General features: G+C 35.6%; 2 protein-coding genes across 2 annotated transcripts; both read right to left on the bottom strand.

The window, feature by feature from the left end:
- Positions 1-2,090: 2,090 nt before the first annotated feature.
- On the bottom strand, positions 2,091-3,073 carry LOC138891992 (E3 ubiquitin-protein ligase RFI2-like). Its single transcript, XM_070175684.1, has 2 exons — positions 2,941-3,073; positions 2,091-2,275 (listed from the first exon to the last, which is right to left on the bottom strand). Exons 1-2 carry the CDS (start codon positions 3,071-3,073, stop codon positions 2,091-2,093), a joined length of 318 nt encoding a protein of 105 aa, XP_070031785.1.
- A 1,912-nt stretch (positions 3,074-4,985) lies between these two features.
- LOC104092094 (universal stress protein PHOS32-like) lies at positions 4,986-8,611 on the bottom strand. The gene is made up of 3 exons (XM_009597597.4): positions 8,353-8,611; positions 6,948-7,164; positions 4,986-5,447 (listed from the first exon to the last, which is right to left on the bottom strand). The coding sequence occupies exons 1-3, from the start codon at positions 8,522-8,524 to the stop codon at positions 5,360-5,362; spliced, it is 477 nt and encodes a 158-aa protein (XP_009595892.1). The 5' UTR covers positions 8,525-8,611; the 3' UTR covers positions 4,986-5,359.
- Between the last annotated feature and the right edge of the window lie 9,383 nt (positions 8,612-17,994).

The following is a 17,994-nucleotide window of genomic DNA, read 5'->3' as shown; positions in this document are numbered from 1 at the left end:
CCATGTTTGCTTGACCCCTTTTCTTGTCTTTCTTCGGAGCACGACACTCCGTAGATTTGTGTCCGATTTTTCCACAATTGTATCAGTTTCTACTGAACCGCTTCTTGCTTGGGTTGTAATTCGGAACAGAGGCCTTATTCCTCTTTTTGTTATCTTCAACAATATTTGCTCCCATTATTGTTGAATTTCCACGGCTTGTCCTTTCAGCAGTTAAGAGCTACAAGAAGAGCAATTATATATATACCCACCAAAAATCTTTTCCTCTTCCAATATGGGACAATGTCTCATTGTCAAGAGGGAGAAACTTAAAATTTTACTCAAAAATTTCATTTTCTCTCCATTTCCCATTCACCCTCATTTTAAGACTATTTCATCTTAAATAACAAAAAACCTCAACAGTATCATCTAAGGGGGAAGTACTCCATGCATTCAAGAATTATTTTATTTCAGAGCTCGAATTCAAGACTTCTAATTAAGAGTAAATGAATCTTCCTTCGCATGTAGTTTTAATGGGCTATTATCTAGAAGAGATAAAAATAATATACAACTACTACTTTGGAGACAAGGGTTACGCTTTAACATTTCTTAAGTAAATATATAGCGCCACCTATAAGGTTTGAATATAAAAAAAATTCACATTTGAAAAGAAGATGCCGTCTTATAGTACCTGAAAACAGAAACATATCCAAACTTGGTTTTTCCTAATTTAGATAGGGTTATTTAAATGTTGAACTTCTCATTACGAAAACCATATACTAGGTCATTATCGTGTTAAGTGTATGTGTATTCTAACTCTCTCTTTTTGGCAATTAAAGAAGTTTTATTAATTATCGAGTAGCTGTACAAAACGAACTAGTTCATGCCCCTCTCAAAAAATGTATCCCATGCAACTAGTAACCTTAAAACATCCAGACACCTATTCGAACTCTTCTAACGTCAAATTTTCTTTCTTTAAATATACTCCTTTTTCAGTTAAAGGTGAAACAGAAATGGGGAGAAACATTTACAATTTATCAAAGTTAACATGCTACTTTATACCTTGTGTTCGCGAACATTAAGGTTCTCGCTGGTGATTTTTACGGAGGTTCCCCTTTTTGTTTTTCTTTTTTGTTTTACTTTGCGACAACGTAAGCTTTTGCCTCTCTTTTTATCTTGCTAAATATTAACTTCAGAATTTAAAAAAAAAAAAAAAGGAAAATGAAGAATTGGTTCACTTCTAAGTATATACCTAGCTATTTTCTCGACTTCTAAGTATAGCAAACTTATTTTATTCAATGAGCACTGATTCAAGAACTCAAGATGAGGTGATCGGAGAGTATGCGCACTGACTTTGAAGATTACAAGTTTCAAAGGCCAAAAAACAGAACAGTTTATCCAATAATATTCCAAATATAGATAGAATAATCATCCCCAAATGTCACATTTCATGACTATTTAACACGTTCTGCTTGTAGACGGACGACATCTATAACAGCAGCACGGCAGTTGATGCTCCACGTCAACTGAAGTACTGATAGCTAGGGTGAGCTCCAAAGATGGTAATGGATTACAACGAGTCTGCTCATACGTAGGTGGTGGTGGTGGCAGTGGCTCATAGCTCATTGAAACTGACCCAACACTACCAATGTTATTCACAACACTAGTAGAAGAAAACGTGGTGCGGCCATCATTCTCGAAATGGAGTGTACTGCCTTGAATTAGAAATGTTTGACCTGATGGATCAAGATTCTCTTGCCTTGTAAACAACAATACACCACAAATTAATTAAGTTATTAAAAATACATTATATTCTTATAAAAACTCTAAGTTAAAAAATTAACCTAGGTTGATAAAGATAATTAGGAAGAGAAAAAGGTGGTAAGTATTACCTCGTAATTGTAGGACCTCGATTATTATCAGACTCTTCCATCCAAACAAGAAAGTCTAACTGGTCTTCAGGCGATAATGGCTAATGAAAATTTCACATAGTAAATTGTTTTAGATGATTGCTTCGATCGAATTTTTTTTTTTTTTTTTTTGTGGTTAATAAGGCCTGACTCTTATTAACTAATAATAGCTAACTTTTGCACCAAAAAAACAAAATGTTGCTCTTATATTACCTCGTCGTCTTCATCGTCGTCATCATCGCTATCGCTCACTTCGATTTCATTGTTTTGTTGTTCTTCAGATTCTTCATCTTCAGAATCTCCGAATAATAGCCAGTTGCCATCTTCGACTGTTCTGCAATTTGGGCATTGCATTGTGCCCCTAGCATTGAATTCGGACCCTATACAGTCTGCATAACAAATATACAAAAAAAAGGTTTTCATAAGAATGATTGATAGTGAAGACATAATTAAAAAGATAAACATGTGCTTTCTCTAATAACTTAAAATTTTAAATGAGAAGGTCGCATTATTTAACAGTCCCTAACGGTTACACTCGAGATGTATGATTGGTTGAGGTCAATCCTTAATTACCTAATTTCACTGATTTGTTCACTTTAAGCTCTCTTTTTTCCTTTCTATCTTCATCTAATTTTTCATTGTTACAATTATCGTATATGAACTCGTATGTTTGTGTGCTATTCATTATTTCGAGCAGACTCGAATAGTCCTTAAATTTCTTTTTTCAAGATTTCTCCTCCTTTTTTTGTTGTTAAATTAACATTTCGTGTATTATCCTTTGTTGTTTCTTCCCTGGTCTTTTTATTTTTTAAGTTTTTACTTCTTTTTTTAACATACTCTAAAACAACCCAATCGTAGGACTGAGGTCAAAGAAAAACAAAATCCTATGTAAAAATTCAAGCGAAGAAACAACAAAACCCTCGACATACACAGCAAACACGTGTATATATATCTCTCTCTATATATATATATAAATAAAATGCATGAATAATCTTTTTTTTTAAAAATACTTTTTTGTTAGAGATCGCAAACTTTTTAGACATGCGTTACATACCCGTATGGAAAAAATGTCCACAGTGAAGCTTTGTAATGGATCTTCCGATGTTATCAAGAACAGCTTCCAAACAAATGGAGCAAAGAGGAGCGTTATTGATATCGTTTGGGAAAGAAATGGAAGAGCTAGCCATAGCTAGAAATTAACAACAAAAATAACTTAAGAAAGTGCAAAGAAGAGAAGTACTGAGTAGTGAGGAAATACTAATCACAACATATGTATATATAAGGAAAAATATTAAACAGTAATTATTAAAAATAATTGAACTCTAGAATTTCAATCTTGTATTAGAATCTTTTATTATGAAAAGTTGGTTTTCTAAACGGTAAGATAAACAGAAATGAAAACATGATCTGTACTAAATAAGATTCATTTTTTTTTCAACAACTAAAAATTTGAATAAAACCTGTTCACACTTCAAATTGGTTATAAATCATATTTCATGCAGAGAATCATATCTGTTTTGTTGTTTTAATGAGATAGTGCTAAATTCATGAAAGTATCTATTTGTTGACTTAAATGAACAATAATTAGTCTAATTTATTAAGGAATATTTATCTATTTGATTAGGATTAACACACATTACAATTAGTTATCGTTATTGTGTTTAATCAAGTAAAAATGTGGTAAAATAATCATGGGAAGTAATATTTCTGTCTTCCTCTTTTCGTCAATACATTTATTTTATGATACTTGCGAGTTTGTGCAACTCTCCAACGTATTTAAGCGGCTTTATATTTTAAAAGTAAAAAATATGCCGTCTTATGGTACGTTAAGAACAACTTATTCAAAATTTGTTTTTTGACTGATTTACATAGAGTATATTGAATTTATTATTATGAAAAAGCTTAGATTATTCCACATCCCAAAAAAGTCAATTAATGAATTAATGAGCTATGGAATCTATTTGATTAGTATTAGTATACATACGTAGTAAACGTTATTGTTATTGTGTTTAATTAAGTAAAAATATGAAAAAATAATCATGGAAAATAATGTTTATGTCTCCTTCTTTTCTTCATATACATTTTTTTAAAGATACGATTGCATATAAGTCTGTCTAACTCTCAATGCGTATAAAACAATTTTATATTTTTAAAAATGCTTAGTCTTATGATATGTTAAGAACAACAAATTTGAATTTTGTTTTTGACTAATTTAGATATAATTATTGAATTTTCTCATTACGGAAAACCATAAATTATCATAATACGATTTCTAGATAAATGTTAAGTATTCCACATCCAAAAAAATCAATTAATGAATTTATGAGCTAAGCATATTTATCTATTTGCTTAGTATTAATATACACGAACATGCGTAGTACAAAGTTATTGTTATTGTGTTTAATAAGTAAAAAGTGATAAAATGATCATGCGAAGTAATGGTTATGTCTCCATCTTTTCGTCAAATAGATTTGTTTTGATTTGATCGCATATGAATTTCTCTAATTCTCCAACGCACATAGCACAATTTTATATTTTTAAAAATAAAAAATATGTCGTCTTATTATACGTTAAGAACAACACATATCCGAATTTCGTTTTTGACTAATTTAGATTAGATATTAATATAGTTACTGGATTCCTCATTATGATAACTAATCCATGGATTATCATTATACAATATCTACATACTTAATGAACCCACATCCAAAAAAAGTCAATTAATTAGTGAATTTATGAGCATATTGTCACTTTGAAAAGATCTTTAAAGCGTATATGTGCTCGAACAATTAGGTGACACATGTTTGAAATTTTGAGAGAATTTGAATTTGCAAACTCAGTTTTTTGAAGTTTTGCAAAATTGTTGTTTGAGCTAAACTTTAAAAAGTTTCAGTTTTTTAAAGAATATTCAAACTCAGCGTTTTAAGATCTCAAAAACTGAAAAACTCCAAAACTAATTTTTGAGTTTTTCAAAGATTTAAAAGAATGAGAGTGGAAAGTCAGAAAACCAGTAAAAGATCTGAGTAACATAGATAGTCTTAGCAATTAATGACGAAAAAAATTACAGGAAACAGCTTACTAATAACAGCAGACAAATCATACTGAGTGAAGGATTCCATTGTCATTTACTCCCATTGTACAAAGTATCCAAATTTTTGAATACATCATTTATATAATACTATAAAAGTGGCCAAAAAGAAAAAGAAAAACTAAAGAAGCTAGCTGGGCGGATCTACCACGTGAGATAAGAGTTAGCTTTTATCCAGATCTTGTATATGTTTTATAAATCTATTAAAAAGCTATAAATATCTGACTATAAAATCAATTATTAATGTATATATATTAACTTGAGGTTACGGCAAAAACTTATAAACTTTAAATTCGAGATCTACGCCTCCGGCTAGTACTTGCTAGTACTAAACTCAATTTTATATAGATCAATAAAATCAGCTCCTGAAGGGAGAAAAGTTGGTTTAATTGTTTGGCTTAGGCTTCTTCACAATCATGACAGAACAATGAGCATGGTGAGAGCAGTAGTCACTTACGCTACCCAAAACAGCCCTGCATAATAACATTATTGAAGAATTAATTTCAACCAACAATTTCTAGCAAAAGGAAGAAAAATCACCCAAAAAAAAGGAAATAGAATTCTCGACTGATTATGCTACTTTTTTATAGTCTAATTAATATTTGACGATTGATTATGGTACTTTTTAGAGTTTAATTAATATTAACTGACAGCATAAACTAGGGGTGTACATAGGTCGGGTTGGTTCGGGTTTTGCAATTATCAAACCAAACCAATTGTATCGGGTTTTTAAATCTATAGACCAAACCAAACCAACAAAAGTCGGATTTTTCAATCTCGATTTTTCTCGGGGTTTTCGGGCTTTTTTCCAATAAACTTGTGCTCCAAATATTTCTTTAGTCCTAAATACGATTTTACCAATAATAATCATGTTTTTATTTTTTTATTTTTTTAGCATTGACCTCAGATATGTTAGTCAATAGGTTGTATGGTTCCAATTTTAGTTCTAGAAAACTGATGGAAACTTTAATCAACCATCCCTCCTCAATTCTCCTAATTACTTTCTCATGTTTAGTAGTGTCCATTGCAATCGCATCCGACAGTGAAATAGTCACAATTTACACAACCATGTATCTATAGTAATAGAACTTTCCAAATAATATTTCTTCTGCCAACGCAAAAACACCAAAAAGATAAAATCATATCATATTGCACTCTGCATAAGAATTATCACCAACTTTTTAAGAGTAGACATTACAGCCAAGAGTCCTAAAAATAAACAAAAAAAGAATATATTAAACTCTAAGAAGTTGATAGAGTTTGAGCTAATTGGGGGTTTAGGTCTAATGGAACGTAGGGTTTCTTGCCTTTGGAGAAGAGGCAAAATGGTTTCGATTGTTTTAGTCTTTTAGAACTAGTTTACGACTAGTCTAGTTCTGCTTTAGAACTAGTTTTTGGTTTGGGCTCAAAAATACTTTTATGGGCCAGACAAAAAAAAACGTGAAAATAGCACGGACTAACTAGTTTTCGGACTGGTAATTGAAAAATAGCCAGCATTTGCAAAGTCATTGAAAAATATCCACTATTTTACTGCAACACGAAAAGTTCTAGCATAATATACTGGAGATTGGTGCACATATGTATGAACTTCCATCATATTATGTTGGACATTATATTATGCTGGAACTCCAGTATGTTATGCTGGAAGTTCACATGTAAAATATTCGAACTCCAGTATATTATGCTGGAATATTTTCTGGATTTTGAACAGTGTTTTCGTTCAGATTTATATATCTTTACATGAAAAGTGGCTAAATTTCTATTACTTTTGAAACTGTGGCTATTTCAATTACCACTTGTAAATCTGGCTATTTTAAAACAACAACAATATACCTAGTGTAATTTCATTAGTGGAGTATGAGAAAGAGGTATATGCAGACCTTACCCCTATTTTATGTAAGATAAGATATTGTTTCCGATAGACTCTCGACAACATTTTGGATAAAGAGAGTAGTAAATGTTCTTTTTAGTACCTTTTGAAAGTTCCATAGCCATGGCTGCCCATGACCAAGAGAGAGGCGTGATGCCTTTCAACAGCATCACAAATAACATTCCTAGCATCACCTTCAAGTATTTCACATGCAACATTAGCAACCCCTTTACTCTTGCTTAACTCTTTAGCCCTGTCAATAATTTTTTGGGCTGTCTTTTTTATGTCTGTTTCTACCATCGTGTACATGTCTGTTGTTCCTGCAACAATTAACATTCACAAAAACATGTCAGTTTGTGAAAGAAACCAACTCAAGTCATCATTCAATCATGGAAGAAAGCTATATTGCTCCCGTTCGCTCACGCTATATGTCGGGTCTAGAGAAGGGTCGGACACAAAATGGTTAAAAGAAAATAGTTATCCACTCATATTATTCATTAAAAAATGGGTTGGATAATAAATTTTTTAAAAATGGGTCGAATATGGATAAGAACCATATTATCCACTTAAAATGGTTAACAAAATAGATAACTAATGTGTTTAACTTTTACATTTGTAAAGTCTCAAACTGGGGGTTCCTCAAGTTTAGGAGATTAGGAATTCTCCCAAAAGTGATCATATTCAAGAAGCCATGAATAATATGGATATCCATATTATCCGCCGGATAACCCTTTTTTATCCGTCTCAAATACGGGTTGGGTCGGATAATTTATCCATTTTTTAAATTACCCGTTTTCGACCCGCTCATATCTGACTCAACTCGCCCGTTTGTCACCCGTAGGTCGGACCATAATATTGGATCTATTGTACGCAATTTTAAGTTACATTTCTACAAGAAAGGTTATTTCCACATGAGTTTGAACCCGTGACCAAGGCATTGTTGTCCAGCTTTTCGCTGGTTCAATTAATCCAGTATTTCGATATGGAATATAGATATATATATACTAAAATTATAGAAAACATTAAATTTTTGAACCTACATTTTCAAAAATACAATGTGCTCAAATTATAAGCATATTTGGTCAAACTTCCAAAATCTACTTATACCGAAAAGTACTTTTGTTAAAGTATTTTTCCAAAAAGTACTATTAAATAATGACAGCTTGTGTTTAGCTAATCAACTTGAAATGCATTTTTCCTAATATTAGAGCAGCAATTTGTGCTTGACCAAGATTTTAAAAGAATTTTTGGGGAAAAACTATTTTTTCAGCTTCTCAAAAATAGTTTCTTTTACCACTCAAAAGCAAATATTTTTCCTTGAAGTTTGGTCAAAACGCCTTAATTCACTAAAATAAGAAAAAAAATTAAAAAAATAAGCTTTTTTTTGGTTGAAAAATACACATTTTAAGCTTCACTAAACCACCAAACAGTTAGTAAGTCTCCAAGATTGAACTCATCAAGTTATATTTTAGATCTAGAAAAAAATAGTATACAAATAATTGTAATACCTGGTCCAACAACTCCTATGACAGAAGTTGGATTAGGTTTTGCATGAACAATGATGAGTTTAAAACTGGAAGTTGAGGGAGAAGGAAAAAAATGATCGAGAGTCCATTCAAGGGCATAGAAGCTATGATCACTGTCATCAAGGGCAAAGATCATCACTTGTTTCTCTGCCATTGCTATACACAAAACAAGATGAAAATGTTAGTCTTTTAATTTGGTTGAATTAATAATAATGTTATTGACGGATTAGTTATATATATTGCTTCATTTTTACAACTCTGATCCGTTAGAAATGGATCTAATCAGCAAGTTTTTGGACATTAATTACCTGGTCAAGAACGGAGTAAAAGGGTGCCTACCAGAGGAGCACGCGTCAAAAATCTATGAGCCGAAAAGTTATTCAAAAATTACATTGTATATGCAAGGTAAATATTTTTTATGTATATATAGTAGATGTTAGATCCCTTTAATTTCTACGCGTATTTACTTTTTTTATTTATGTTTTGAATCTACTTTGCGAAAATCTTACTCCGCCACTAACAGTATTACTGAAGGAAATGGAGAGGATCTCCACTTTGAGAAATTCGGATACAAATATTGTATAGATTTAAGTAATATATATAGAAGTAGAGCGAGAATTTCAACTTTATGGGTTCTGGATTTTAGAACACGACTTCAAGTATTAGTGATTGGGTGCTAAATTTAATACTTGTACATATTTAATGAATTCTAAATATCAAATACACTGTTTGAGCAAAAACTATCGGGTTCTGTGATGATCCGATAGGTCATTTATAGATTTAACACTCAGTTCTGTGTTTCGAAACCTCGAATAGCTCTATTTAGCCTCCCTCGATTTGTGTGCGCAGTCCGTGTCTGTCTCTAGAAGATTTTTATGTGAAAGATTGACGAAAAATATGAAATCGTGCCTTAAAACTCATCTGAGTTGATTTCGGTCAACGTTTTGAGCAAACGGACTCGGATTAGTATTTTGACGGTCCCGATGGGTCCGTATCGTGATTTGGGACTTAGGCGTATGCCCGAAATCGAATTCGAAAGTCCCTAACTCGAATTATCAATATTTATTGAAAACTAGAAACTTAAAGGTTTAAAGAATTAATAAGTTTGACCGAATTTGACTTTATTGCTACCGAGTCCCGATTTTGGTTCCGGAACATGGTATAGATTTATTATTGTATTTATGACTTGTCTAAAAAATGGTGCAAAACGGAGTTGATTTGACGTAATTCAGACGTACGGTGAAAATATTGAAAGTTCTTAAGTTTCATTAAAAATTTTATTCGTTTTGGTATTCGATTCTTAGTTCTAGGTATTATTTTAGTATTTTGACGGCGTGAATGAGTTCGTATGATACTTTTGGATTTGTGTGCATGTTTGGTTTGGAGCCCCGAGGGCGCGGGTGAGTTTCAGATAGACTTCGGAGTGGTTTTGGACTTAGAATCACAGCTGGTGCAAGTTTCATTTGGTGTTGGACTGCAGACGTCGCAAATACAAGGTCTGGCTCGCAAATGCGAGCCTCGCTTTTGCGAAGAACACTTTGCATTTGCGAACATGGATTGGGACTGGGGTTCTCGCATTTGCGATAGTATCATGTTCGCAATTGCGAACATATTGTTCGCATTTGCGATGGCAGCAGAGGTATGAAACCTTCGCATTTGCGGGGTTCGCAATTGCGAACCCCATGTCACAATTGCAACATTTGCGCCTGGTCAAAAGGGTGAGAAACATGATTTTAGCTCATTCTTTTAAATTCTCAACCCTAAACACCATAGAGGCAATTTTTTCAAGATCTTTTCTTCCTCAATTCATTAATAAGTGTAATGATCCGGCCAGTCGTTTTGAGTATTACAACCTCGTTTCCTCATTTACTGCTCGATTTATACTTTACAGATGCTATGCGACTCGCCGAGGTGATTGGTTCGGGTCCGGTGAGGTTTTGGAATGAATTGAAACACTTAGTTTCAAGGTTTAAAACTTATGTTAAAATAGTGATCGGATGTCAAACTATGTGTAAACTACCCCGAAATAGAGTTTTGATGATTCCAGTAGCTCCGTATGGTAATTTTGGACATAGGAGCGCGTCAGAAAAATTATTTAGAAGCCCGTAGCTAAATTAGGCTTGATATGGCTAAAATAGAAATTTAAGTTTGGAAGTTTGACCGGAGAATTGACTTTTTGATATCGGGGCCAGAATCCGATTCTGAAAATTGAAATACCTCCATTATGTCATTTATGACTTGTGTGCAAAATTTGAGGTCAATCGATGTCACGGCCCAAAATTCCACCACAGGCGTCGTGATGGCACCTAGTCTCTAAGACTAGGTAAGCCGATTTCTATTACATTTTGAAGCCAATTTTATTTTTGAATTAAATAAGTAACCAAAACTAATAGCGGAATAAATATGAATATACAACCTCCCAAGACTGGTAGTACTAAGTCACGAACTCTAACTGAATACATGAAATGATCACGATGACCGAATATATAATATTGTTTCATTAAAATTTAACAGTACAATGAAATGAAAAGACTCCAAGGGACTGCGACGACAAAGCAGCTCTACCTTGAATCTTTACGGTCCTGCTTTAACTCTGCTCAAGTCTGATATCTTCAATACATGGCTCTGCACAAAAATGTGCAGAAGTGTAGTATGAGTACACCACGATCGGTACCCAGTAAGTATCAAGACTAACCTCAATGGAGTAGAGACGAGGTACAGTCAAGACACTTACTAGTCTAATAACCTGTGCAATATAATATACAAAATACTAGGAAACAGATAGCAATAAGGGCTGGATAAAACAACCAGTGGTGCGCAACAAGAATACCATAAATATCACTCAACAATTAATAAATACATATACGCCTAATTAATTCAAGTTTGTCAAATAAATATCTGTCACATATAATTCTTCCAATTAGCTCTCTTTCAAATGTAGTTTTCTCAAATAATTATTTTTCAAATATAATTCTTTCAATAAATCTTTTCAAATATAATTTCCTCAAATAAATATCTTTCAAATACAATTCTTTCATATAATTCTTTTTGAATAAAAATCCTTCCAAATAAATATTTTGAACATAATTCTTTCAATTAAAAAGTCACTATGTGACACCTCATTTCATAATCATAAAAATACGGGTCTCGGCCCATTTTCATATTTTTACGGCACCTCGTGCCCATAATTAAATCATCATATCTCCCCGGCACATCGTGCCCTCATTTCATATCACAACTGCACGGACAATTCACGTGCCAATTATCATTATCATTTCATCATAGCACCTCGTGCCCACATTTTATATCACAACTGCACGGACAATTCGCGTGCCAAATATCCTCATTATTTACTCACAGCACCTCGTGCCCACATTTTATTTTATAATCCGCCTAGCAATGGCCAAAAGCTCTCAATTTCAACATAAATAAGATTGTTATCAATTTACCAACAACAAGACAAATTGCACAAGGTATAAAAATAAACACAAGCAAATCACAACACTACATGAAAATTATCAACATCATAACCCCACATCATCACATATCGTCCCTGACAATAGCCACCCTTATCGCTCCTATTGCCGCCCTTATCTCTCCTATAGCCACCCTTATCGCTCCGCCCAGACAATATCAATAGCCGCCCTTATCGCTCTTATTGCCACCCTTATCGCTCCTATAGCCACCCTTATTGCTCCGCCCAGACAATATTTCAACAAACACAATAACAGTTAAATGCCACCCTTATACCCATATAATATCAACGGTGAAATTTCACCCTTATCTCTCTAAAATAATAACTCACACAACATAACAATTTACACGGAAAATTAACACGGCAATATAATAAAATCAATTCATATCACAATTTACCCAATGGCCACAACCAAATTCCAAATATATATCAAAATCAATTAATTTCACAACAAATAGCCTAAGGCTCCACACAATGTATATAACACCCAGAAACAATCAATAGAGATAGAAATTACTCAACATAAAGCAAAGCCTTCATTAATGCAAATTTAGATAATTATATTAATACTTATTCTTAAGTTCGCTTAAATTAATTATTTGCATAAGAAAATTCATATTGGAATTAATTTCCAAAAAATATTAAACCAACAATACTCACGAAATTTCATAAATATTTCAAGTAACAATCACATCAAATTATTATGTAAAAACAAATTCAACAATAAGGATTTAGGCATGGCAAACAAATGATTTAATAATTTTCCACAATTTCTCAATTTACTACACAATAATGCCTAAGACTTTAATTCAATGAATTTTGCACGTATAAGCCTGAGTAAGTACTCATCACCTCGCGTACACGGCTTTTCACATTTCACAAATGACATATAAGACTCAATGCATAAGGGGTATTCCCCCACTCGAGGTTAAGCAAGATACTTACCTTTTTGAAGTTATGTTGATATTCCAAAATCGTCTTCTTGCTTGAATTGACCTCCGGGCCGCTCAAATCTAAACAAATTAATTGTATAACTTCATTAAAATTCATCGGAAATAATTCTGGATAATAATATGTCAACTTAAAAATTTATTCCAAAAAGTCAACAAAAGTCAATGCGGGGCCCTCCCCTCGGAATCCAATAAAATTTTTATAAAATCCGAACACACATTCCGATATGAGTTCAACCATACCAATTTTATCGAATTCCAATAACAACTCAACCTCCAAATCTTAAATTTTCGTTTTCAAATCCCTAAGTTCAAACCCCCGATGTACACCTCAAAAATATGTAATCTAATCGGATTATTCTATGATAATTTAATATTATGGAGTAGAAATGATCATAAGGGACTTACCTCAAGTTTTCCTGTGAAAACCTTGCTCAAAAATCGCCCAACCCGAGCTTGAAATGCCCAAAAATGGCAAAAGCTCGGAACCCCTATATTTTTGTATTGCCCGGGGATTTTCGCACCCGCGGTAAACTTCTTCGCACTTGCGGTAAAATTATTCGCACCCGCGGCAAAGTTTTTTGCACCCGCGGCAAATGTTTCGCACCCGCGGTGCCTGGACAACCCATGCATTTTCTGCTTCCGCAACTAATTTCTCGCATCCGCGAGCTCGCACCTGCGTCCCTTTTTCGCGCAGGTGCGATCATACCAGATGCCCAGCTGCTTCGGCTCCTCCTCCAAATCCAAATTCGATCTGTTAGGCATCCGAACTCACCCGAGGCCCCCCGGGACCTCAATCAAATATACCATCAAGTCCTAAAACATCATACGAACTTAGTCAAATTCTTAAATCACATCAGACAACATCAAAACGATGAATCGTACCTCAAATCAAAATCTATAAACTTTGAACTTTCAAATTCTTTATCTTGTGCCGAAACACATCAAATTAATTCGGAATGACTTCAAACTTTGCACACAAGTCATAAATGACATAACAGACTTATTCAAATTTCCAGAATCGGATTCTGACCTCGATATCAAAAAGTCAACCCCCCAGTCAAACTTTTAAAAAATTTAACTTTCGGCATTTCAAGCTTAATTCCACTACGGACCTCCAAATAATTTTTCGGACACGCTCCTAAGTCCAAAATCATCATACGGAGCTATTGACATCATCAAAATTTCATTCTGGAGTCGTTTGCTCAAAAGTCAACTCTACGATCAACTCTAAGCTTCAAATTAAGGATAGTTCTTTTAATTTAATTCCGAATCTTTAGTAAATCTAACTCGACTACACCCGCGGGTCATAATACATATTGCGAAGCTGCTCGAGACCTTAAGTCACTGAATGGGGCGTAAATTCTTAAAACGATAAATCGGGTCGTTACAATCGGACTTGATTTGCTAGGTTTCGCCATCGAATGTAGAATGTTCCGACATCGTTTCTTTGAGAATAAGTGGTATCACATTAATCACATGAGCTTAAAATTCAGATTTATTGAAGCATTAGATCCGTATTGAAATTTTGGAGCCATACCAAAAAGAATCATCTAATTCGGACATCGTATGAGAGAGTTATGCCAATTTCCCTGTCGAGAAACAATTTCCCGTCGCCGCCAGCACTACATGTGGCGCTCGAAAATGTCAGAGGCTTTATAAATGGGTTTTTTGGCCATTTTTGACATAAAAATAGTTGGGAAGCTCGGTTTGGACAATTTTCAGAGACAAACTTCACAAATTAGACTGGAGTAAGTGATCGTAACTTGATTTGGTCCGTTATTCATGAATGTAACATTATTTCCAGCACTTATTTCATGATTTGGAGGATTAGAATAGAATTTTTTCAAAAATTAATTTGAGGGTTTGAAGGCCGAATCGGAGTCGGAACTTAGTAATTTTTATATGGTTGGACTCGTGGTTGAATGGGCATTCATATTTTGTAACTTTTATCGGGTTCCGAGATGTGGGCCCCACTGTTAATTTTTGAGTTTATTTTGGATTTATTTGTGAAATTTAGCATTTTCATATGGAATTGATTCCTATACCTCGTGTTGATTGTATCGAATTATTTTGACTAAGATTCGAGGCGTTTGGAGGCCGAATCGCGAGGAAAAGGCTTATTGGAATAAAGAATTGCTCGGATTGAGGTAAGTAATAGTTCTAATTTGGTCCTGAGGGTATGAAACCCTGGATTCTATGATATGTGATTGGTTTTGAGGTGACACACATGTTAGGTGACGGGCGTGTGGGCATTCACCGTAGGAATTGTGACTTGGTCAATTCCATGGATCTGTGTTGTTGAATAAATTGTTGCTACTCGTACATGTTTCCACGTATTAGGGAAATTGAACTATAAATCATGTTTAAACCATGTGTTGACACTGTTGGGACACACAGAGGTCATGTACGTGTTGAATTATCTGTTAAATTACTATTTTGTACTCAGTTACGGTTTTACTTGCATATTATATCTCAGTCTCTCTTGTTCATTATTGATACATTATATCATTGTTGTTGGGCTGCTCATCATGATTTCTGAGAGCCCGAGAGACTGGAAAGGTTGATGACTGAGTGAGGCCGAGGGCCTAATTGTGAGGATATTTATGGGATCGGGCTACACGTCACAGCATGTTTTATTGATTTATGCCATGATTGGCTTGTTATAGCGCTTGGGCTAAAGGAGCCCTTCCGGAGTCTGTACACACCCCCAGTGAGCGCAGGTACCTACTAAGTGCGAGTACGAGTGTGAGTGCCGAGTGATGAGTGACTGTGAGGAATGAGTGACTATGAGGAAAGAGTGACTGTGAGGAAAGAGTGACTATGAGGTTGGAGTGAATGGGAGGACTGAGTGACTGTTACTCTGAGATGATGCATTGATTTCATTATTACTGTCATATACCATTTTTTTGGAAAACACTAAAAGATATTATTTCTGTTTCAATAAAAATTTGATATGAAATTTCTGTGGAGCTTTAAATGTTGAACTTGAAAGCATGCCTACCTTTTTATGTTGGAAAGTACTGTATTTGGACTTAGCTGTGAAGCTCGTCACTACTTTCAGTTCTTTATTTATTATTGTTACTTACTAAGTTGGTTGCACTCATACTATACCCTACACTTCGTGTGCAGATACAGGTGATCTCGGACATAGTGGGTGTTGATTCTTTCGTACGGTTGATTTTTCGCAAACCTTGTCTCTCCTTCCCTATCTATTGTTTACTATATTTGGTCTTATACTATTATAGACCGTGTTTTCTAGGCTTGTAATGGATAGATGCTCATATACTCAGTGACACCAGGTTTTGTTTATGTTTGTATCAGAATTTGCTAGATTTTTGATATTTTATTAAATATTATGTTTTTAATATTAAAGGAAATCGTGGGTTATTGATGTTGTCGGCTTGCCTAGTATTGAGATATGTGCCATCACGACAGGTTAGGATTTTGGATCGTGACAAGTTGGTATCAAAGCCTATGTTACATAGGTCTCACGAGTCATAAGCAGGTTTAATAGAGTCCTGCGGATCGGTACGGAGACGTATGTACTTATCTTCGAGAGGGTGCTGAACCCTTAGGAAAATTTCACTTTCTTTTATTCTATCGAGCAAACTTGTTGATTCCGGAAAACTAAAATTCTGATTATTCTATTCTCTCACAGATGGTGAGAACACGTACTACTAGATCGGAAGGTCATCCACCAGTGCCACCAATTAGGGCCGCGAGAGGTCGGGGTCGTGGTAGAGTTCGAGGTGTCGCTCGTACAGTAGTTGGAGCAGCACCTGTAGCACCACTAGTTGCTCCAGCTAAGGAGCAGATTCCAAATGTAGTTAAGCCGGCAGGACCCGCTCAGGCACCAGCTGTGACTTTGAGATTCCAGGCCAACATGAGGCTTTGACTTAGATATTGACAGTTTGCACTGGCCTTGCTCATGTGGTTTCGGCTCAGACCGCACCAGCCACTTCTCAGGCCGGGGGAGGTACTCATACCCCTATTGCTCGTGCTCCAGAGCAGGTAGTACAGGGACTTCAGATATTGGGGGCACTACTAGCCCAGCCAGCTGCAGCTGCTCAGGCCCCGGTAATCTCCGTTATGGCAAATGATGAGCAGAGGAGACTTGAGAGATTTGGGAGGCTTCGACCTCAATCATTTAACGGTGTTGAATCAGAGGATGCTCAGGGATTTCTAGATAAGTGCCAGCAGATGTTGCGTATAGCGGGTATTCTGGAGACCAATGGGGTCCCGTTCACTACTTTTTAGTTTTCTAGGGCTGCCTTCAGATGGTGGGAGGCTTATGAGAGGCGCAGGCCAGTTGGTGCAGTACCACTTATTTGGAAGGAATTCTCCGTTCTCTTTTTGGAGTTGTTCGTGCCATAGTTTCGCAGAGAGGAGCTGCGCAGATAGTTTGAGAAGTTACGTCATGATGGCATGTCTGTGATGCAGTACGAGATGAGATTTTCTGAGTTGGCTCGTCACGCAGTTTGGTTGGTTCCCACTGATAGGGAGAGGATTAGGAGATTCATTGATGGCCTCACAAATCAGTTGCGGTTACTTATGGCTCGGGAGAGGGTATCAGGTTCTACTTTTGATGAGGTAGTTGACATTGCTCGGTAGATAGAGATGGTCTGTAGCCAAGAGCATGGAGAGAAGGAGGCTAAGAGGCCTCGTGGACCAGGTAATTTCAGTAGTGTTCCTTCAGGGGGTCAGTTTTACCACGGTAGGGGTTGTCCTTACAGACATGCTCAGACAGGTCGTCCAGTTCACCGTGGTGCATCATCCAGACAAGGTTCATACAGTTCTCATCAGGGTCAGCCATCTTTCGGTGCCCTTCCAACCCAGAGTTCGTCCCGTGACCCTTCGGTCCAGGGTTCATTTGCACCGGGTTCTTCTAGCAGTTATTCTGGTTATCGGGGTCTGATTCAGTCAGCACCACCACCAGTACCGGGAGCTTCTTTGAGTGTGGTGAATTTGGGCATATGTGGAGACAGTGTCCTCGTCGCTCGGGAGGTCCAGTGCAGCAGAGGAGCCAGACTACGACTTCAGCACCAGTTACTTCGCCACCCGCCCAGTTTGCTCGGGGTGGGGGTCAGGCAGCTAGGGGTTGCCCAAGAAGGGGAGGTTGATCAGGTGGCAGTCAGGCCTGATTCTATGCTTTTCCTGCCAGACCAGATGATGTTGCTTCAGATACAGTGATCACAG

The sequence above is a fragment of the Nicotiana tomentosiformis genome, chromosome 5 (assembly GCF_000390325.3).
Source record: "Nicotiana tomentosiformis chromosome 5, ASM39032v3, whole genome shotgun sequence".
Taxonomy (NCBI): Eukaryota; Viridiplantae; Streptophyta; class Magnoliopsida; order Solanales; family Solanaceae; genus Nicotiana; species Nicotiana tomentosiformis.
This window is presented reverse-complemented; position numbering and strand designations above follow the sequence as displayed.

Bases quoted from the DNA above. Each gene is read 5' to 3' on its own strand.
- LOC138891992 (XM_070175684.1), bottom strand. From the start codon at position 3,073: ATGGCTAGCTCTTCCATTTCTTTCCCAAACGATATCAATAACGCTCCT. The intron at 2,276-2,940 runs GTATGTAACGCA...TTTGTTATGCAG, and splicing joins TGGACATTTTTTCCATACGG to ACTGTATAGGGTCCGAATTC.
- LOC104092094 (XM_009597597.4), bottom strand. From the start codon at position 8,524: ATGGCAGAGAAACAAGTGATGATCTTTGCCCTTGATGACAGTGATCAT. The intron at 7,165-8,352 runs GTATTACAATTA...TAATTGTTGCAG, and splicing joins CATAGGAGTTGTTGGACCAG to GAACAACAGACATGTACACG. The intron at 5,448-6,947 runs GTACTAAAAAGA...GTTATTATGCAG, and splicing joins GGCTATGGAACTTTCAAAAG to GGCTGTTTTGGGTAGCGTAA.